Here is a 6507-nt window from a genome sequence, read left to right as displayed (position 1 = left end):
CAGCCCCCTGCATATCCCACAATCTTCGGGCGCGAAATGGAAGAAAGCGACCAATTCAATGGACTTCTTCCCGATAGCTACCATAGTTTAGAGTTTATCTGCGTTTTTTCCCTGTCTGTTGCCTTATCAGGAGAATCAATGCATGTAGAAATACAACCGACATTACCTTTACCGACGGGCAGACACCTGAGAGTATCCTTGTATAGGGAGGCGATAGCCAATCATTTCGACAGTTTCAGCGCTATCGGCACATTTAGTCCTAGAGAGGGATGACCCTCTCCACGTTGTTTACTGGAAATTAACGCCTTTTTTTGCCCTCGCCTCACTCTTCCATGGTGCCACCGGCATACCCTCCTGTTGACGCTAGCATGGCGGCCGCGGGCAAACAGCATCGCAAGGCAGTGCAGTCAAACTATCACCAAAGTGTAAATCAGCACTATGTACTGGAGGTATGACAGCAGTAGTCGTTAATATGCGGATTCCTCTCCCCTGTTCGCGAGCGGATTACGGCGATTCGCCAGTCGCGCGTACACTTTCGCGCCTACGCCTCCATCTGCATATTGGGCCTTCCTTCCGGTAGTTACACCCTAGATTATACCTGGTGGGCATTATGTATCGAGAAGGGGAGTGACGGGATGTGTCTGCTCTGCGTGCGTCAACAGGAGGAGCAGATGGCGCCGAAAGATTTGTTGCAGCAGTTGCATCTCGTTGTGGAGGATTTGGCTGCATTGGATGGCTCCCTTACGTCTCTCTTTGAAGCTGCGCCGAACACGGATGTAACGGAACACCAGCAGCTGGTCCAGGTAGGATCCTTCCTCTATGCTCCAATGACCGCTTCATGGGCATGGCCAGTGTTTTCCACGCTCTCGGGTAGGTCAATTATATGCGTCTCCATACGCTTGGGTAATGCGGCTTGAATGGCTTCAGTTCCGGAGCCGCGTCGCGCGACGTATAACTCGCTACGGTCAGCTTGCGAAGAATTTGGCCCAAATTGTCGAGAAGATCATTTCCTACAGCTCCGCTCAATCCCAAGATGAGCCCCGCCAAAGAGAATCCTTTCACCCCAGACAGCTGCATGAACTCGACTCCCTACTGAAGCAGCACCAACAACGCTTGCAAAAGTACGCAGGCGCACCACCGCTCTCCACATCCTCGCATTCCACTGCATGATCACCCACTTTATTTTAGCTTAGGGCTGCGCTAGCCCCTGGTGAGCACAGGGTCTTTTATGTGTATGTGGCAATGATTCATGCCTCCACAGTCCATAGTATTCCTTTTTGCATAGATGTACGAATCTGTACACCGATGTTTGATGCGCAAGGCTACACAGGTTGGCGGACGCAGGTACGCACAGCACATATTCACACATGTGCATTAGAAGAACCATTAGCATGCCTGCATGCACAAAAATGTGCAGGCATGCTAATGGTTCTTCTAATACATATGTGTGAATCTGTGCTATGCGTATTTTGCTGGGCTGCTGTACAGGTGAATGCAGACTATACGCAATTTTGTCCTATCCGTGGGTAGATGCATGCTAGTGTTCGCTTGTGTGTGAGTTTCGTTTGTGTGTACTTGCTTGTCTGACGAGCAGGCTACCTTTTTCCCCCTCTGCCTTTGCACCTGCTTACGTGTTTCTGTCGGCGACTTGTGTGACTTGGAATGCAGGTACAAGTCGCAGTTCGCTGCCTGGTGGCAGAATACTGAACGGCACTTTCACACAATGCGGATGGCCAATTTCGTATGCTCCGTCCAAGAGAGGTGGGCTTATGTTTAATGGAACCACTCGGGCCCACCTGGCGTATATTTTCACTTTGTTACTGCGTTTTTCTCTATTCACTTCGCTGTCTCCCCGTTTCTCGTTTCAGGGCACAGACTTCATTAGGCTTGCCTGCTAGAGATGGACCTCCTGGAGGTCCTTCCCGCAGCGGGGGCCCCCGTTTCGAACCCGTTAGAGCTAAGGCAACTAGTGGGGAGCTGGTCGCCGCGGACCGCGGACCGCAGAAGCCACAAGCTGATACTTCTCTCAACCCAGCAGCTCTGCAGAGGCCCGCCCAGGTTCAGGCCCGCAGCCAGCAGCTGCTCCAGGAGACGGGCCAGGCTATGGTCAAGGAGGTGCAACGCATGCGCGCCACACAAGAGCAGCTCCAACAGTCGTCGAACGCCCTGGAACAGACAGAGGCATCCTACAACGGTCAGACACGTGCCACAAACCATGACAGTCCAACACAACATCGATGCTGCACTGGGATGCCCTATGAAGCGCAGTCTGTTGTTGCATGGACAAAATAGTGGGAGACGTTGCAATATGTCGGCGTTCCCAGCTAAGATGTGGGGATTCGGCGGCGGTTTTGGGATGTGCTTTCGGTTCGGCCATTGGGAGGCATGTGACTAGACGCGACGGTCTCATTTTAGTGTCGTAAATGATTAGCTCCAGGTATAGTGCGTGCAAGGCGGGGTCTGCTGCTTTGTGAATGTCGTTGATTCCCATGTACTTAGTCGATCTTTCGAAATGAGTTTATACTGCCGCATGCAAACCATAGTGTGAGGGGCCCAGCCGCATGTAGATGGGGCTTCTCTACGGCTGGATGCTCGGGAACCGGACTGAAGGGCCTTTCTCTGTTTCACGCCGGGGGATGGAGGTGGGGCTGGTAGGTTGGCTGATGGATTGGCAGAAGGGCCAGGGGGGCAGGGCAGAAAGGGCCGCCTTTCGCTGCTACTGCTTTTATTGATGTTGCAGTCTTTGGCTCGCGACTCTCCAGCGCAACAGGAATGCTGCAGACTTTGAAAAAGAGGTACACTACCCCTGGGATGCGCAGCTCATCGCAGCGCAGCTTCCTGCAGGGTTTCAGGGGAAAACGGCAGAGAGCAGCAGATGGAGTGCAATAACAGAAAAGAGGGCAGTGACCAAGCCGGTAGAGAGCCGGCAGCATGTGTTAGCTTGCCCGATTGCATGTATAATGAAGCTTGCGTGGGACCAAGGGCTGCTTTCAGCAGCACCGCAGAACGCCCCTACTTGGAAAGCGCGCGGGCCATCTTTCCCCTCGGGATCAGTATCAGCGTAATGTGCTAGTAGTGTGCTTTCGTCGACTTCCCTGCAAAGTATTCCATTTTCCCACCAGCCCGTTGATGTGCAGCTGCTGCTGCATGAAAAGGCTGAGTGGGTACAATATCGGAGCAACCGTCTGTGGGGAGTCTGTGCGTGTGTATTTCCCATCCCGGGTTTTTTTGCTTGCTTTTGTTGGTGTTTCGTGACCTTTAAAACAGCGAGCTGCGGGTTTTCAAACGTGCTGGTACTGCGATCTCTTTGTTTGGACCATATTTGGTGGATAGTCCTGCGCAAATATGCGCAAATATGATCGATGCTGCTTGCGGCTTACGGTGAAGTCGGACGCATGGCATTTCCCATTGCCATGGCGCAGGCCTACGGAGCCAGTTCAAATACGTTAGAGTGTGAATGCACCCTTGGATTTTGGGGGACATGCTTGGCCTGGCTTCTGATGAATCGCCCAGGAGACAGGACGGGAACTTTAGATCGCCCATTTCCCGCGACACAAGATATTGTTTTTCATTCGCAGTCTTGGCGCTTGTGACGCTCTGCTTCATGTCATTTAATGGAGTTGGAGAACTCTGGTGTAATGAGCAGCCTTTGCACTGCCATTTGCTACATTACTTTTCGTGGATAGACTAAATTGAATAGAGTACTTTTGGGCTGGGTTGAAGGCCACTAAGTAGGTTCGATGAGCAATGCCTGAAGCTATCATTGTTTGTGCGTTTTCTTCCCTGCATTTGTTGCAGGTCTGCGTCTGATTCAGAGCTTATTTGGTTCGCGTTCCTCTTCTTCTTGGGGTGCTGCGCATTCGTCCTGCTGAGACGTCTGGGGCTTTTAAAGCTTGTAATAGGCGTAAGTTTTTCTTTTGCCGTTATCTCTCAGGCCCCTTAGTGTGTGGGTCATATATACTTGGCATGATCTTCCTTTCTCGTGTTCGCGTTTATCTAAAGCTCCCGCAGGTGTCCACGGTATCTTAAACTTCTTTTCGCCCTTTAGGCTCGAACCTTACGCGCGATGGTTTCTTTTGAGGCTGCACCTTGACTCTGCTGCAGGTGACCTCTTTCTCGGTAAGGCATTCAATCTATCTGGTTCTTGGGGTAGCTGACCGGACTTTGTTGGTTTTGGCTTGGATGTGGGAAAATTGGTTCATGGGAACCAAAGCATCTCACAAGCCCCTGGAAACGACAGCCACTCAGGCTTTAAACTTCCCTGCCGAATCTTTTGTATCTGGGAGACCTCCGGCTGCGCCCGGGTTGCTTGCAACTTCCGCTGCCACCGTCATCGCGGCGACTTCTGCCCCATCTAGACGCAACCCTGCTCGTGAGGCTGAAGTCGGCCTCAATATCTACCATGCGGCGGCACCGGAAGGAGTTCAAAAAGAGGTTTCAGCTCAGAAGGCCAACACTCGTACTGAGGCAGGCCTGACGGCAGGGGAACAGATGAAAGACGGGCTGCACGCCTATGTGCAGCAACACGACAAAAGGGGCAGTGAGTTCAGTCCACGTGCGGCGCGCCTGTCAACGAAAGACAAAGAGAAGCACGCCAAGGCACCTCAGTCAGAGGAGCTCTCAGAAGAATCACAAGTAGCGGCAGGGAACGCCGCGGAAGTCACCGGACGAAAGCCTCGCCCTATTGGTAGTCCTTCCAGCAACTTGAACAGGCCATCTGCTGCTGAGCGTCAGCAGTAGCGTGCAGAGAAAGGTTTGCGGTGTCTTAATCATTAAAAATGGTTATTACGGATGAGAGTAGAGTAGTGGAGCTCATGGGTCGCGGGAATCCCAAAGGCTAGTGAAGCATTAGGCCTAATCACGTGAAGGACGAAAGCTTGCAGCGGTTCGGGTACGCTTGCATCTCCAGATGCATGCATTTTCCGACTTCAGGTATTCTGTGAGGCGTACGGGCTCTAGGTCAGGTGCTTAGATCCTCATTTTTCTCGAATTCTGGCTGTAGTGGCCGCTGGCAGTCAGAGCCTTTTCCTTTGTGAGTTGAAATGAGCGGTTGCCTGTACAGCAGTTCAGAGGGAGCGCAAACGTAGCAGATCTCCTTTTTGCTGAGCGAGCAGTGCTGGCTGTTAGTGGAGTATCAATGCCTTTGAAGAGGGATGGTGGGAGTTCCCTTTCAACTCTATTTGTGCCCGCGCTGGTTTCTCGTAAGATTGTCGACAGCCGGGGGTTGCTGCCGTGGGAGATTTCCTAGGTGGTGTTGACTCCTTGCCTTTTATCACCTTAGCGTACAAAAAAATGTGGAACGATTCGCACTGACTAGTCGATGGTAGCTGGTGCTGCACGTCGCTGTGCATATACACCAAATAATTCCTTGATTGGTGTATGCCAGCAGCTGCAGGGGCGAGAGCAAAAGAAAACAGCATTGTTGGGTGCTCGTTCGCTTTAGCTGGTAAATAGTCTGCTGCTGAATAGATGACACTGCAGTGAATAACAAGGATGCGCAAAATACTGATGAACTATAGAGAAACCTACTACGAACTATGAAGGGCTTTGGCCGTCTCGAGGGGTACCCCAGAGGCAATTCTCGAAGCCAGTGCCTAGAACGTTCGAGGGTCTGAGCATAGATAGTGGTTCAATTAACCAGGCAATTCGCGCTAGCGTCGCCCCCTTCACAGGTTTTTTTTTAATGCCCAGCGCTGGACCAGCACGTTGCACACGGTTGCGCAATACGTTAGTAAAGACAAGCAGACGTTTCTCCCACACGTGCTTTGTTAGGGGTACGCAGGATGCGTGAGGAGGCCAATAGCCGGCGAGTGCAGGACAGTGCAGTCGAGGACAACTTGCTATTCATTCTCCCTGTATTACAGGACATGATAATTGAAACAATTGTGGGGCATTCCGTATTTATGCCATAAGGTGTTCTTTCCCTCATAAGCATGGCAATCCATTGCCGCAGTAGCACCACCTCTGGATGTTTGCTCTTGAAACGACGCAGGTTAGGGTACTTTGTCGTGCCGATAAATTATGTATGGCCAGTGTTCCCCCGTGGCTGGCAAAGATACTTGGAGGAGTCGCTCAAAAGTTGCTTTCCTTTTCTTTTGGACGCCCGGTTTGAATGGAAGCGAATAATATTACTCAGTTTCTCCTCAATCACTCGCCTCCTCAGCCTTTTGGGGACTTTTCGGGCTTTGTTCCCCCTCTGGCAGGGTCAGCAATCTACTACTCTGTGTACGGACTGGCAGATTTAGCGTGTTTCGATCAGAGCGTGCAGTTTAGGCGGCGGTGTTGTCATGGGAGCAAAACTGAGTATTTGCGGGTGCGCTGAGCCGTTGGAGAAGGTATGTTGATGCCCAACTACAAAGACCTATCTACGATGAGGACTACTGCGGGCAGCTAGGGTTGCCCTCATCGGGTTGCTGGTCTAATCAGGCTACGTATGAATGGTGGTTCACGTAGCAAGCCATTACAATGAGAGTTGGAGTGCCGTATTCATTACGAAGGGTGCTATCA

At 51.7% G+C, this 6507-nt stretch overlaps 1 protein-coding gene across 1 annotated transcript; it reads left to right on the top strand.

The window, feature by feature from the left end:
- Positions 1–368: 368 nt before the first annotated feature.
- On the top strand, positions 369–4740 carry EAH_00011950 (hypothetical protein, conserved; the record flags this gene model as incomplete). Its single annotated transcript, XM_013394766.1, has 9 exons — positions 369–449; positions 663–803; positions 928–1121; positions 1669–1761; positions 1869–2194; positions 2325–2367; positions 2741–3061; positions 3799–3904; positions 4105–4740. The coding sequence occupies 9 exons, from the start codon at positions 369–371 to the stop codon at positions 4738–4740; spliced, it is 1941 nt and encodes a 646-aa protein (XP_013250220.1).
- Between the last annotated feature and the right edge of the window lie 1767 nt (positions 4741–6507).

This window comes from Eimeria acervulina, genomic scaffold (genome assembly GCF_000499425.1).
Source record: "Eimeria acervulina Houghton genomic scaffold, Eah_scaff65, whole genome shotgun sequence".
NCBI classification, from domain to species: domain Eukaryota; phylum Apicomplexa; class Conoidasida; order Eucoccidiorida; family Eimeriidae; genus Eimeria; species Eimeria acervulina.
Note: the sequence above shows the minus strand (reverse complement) of the source record. Positions and strands in the feature narration are given on the sequence as shown.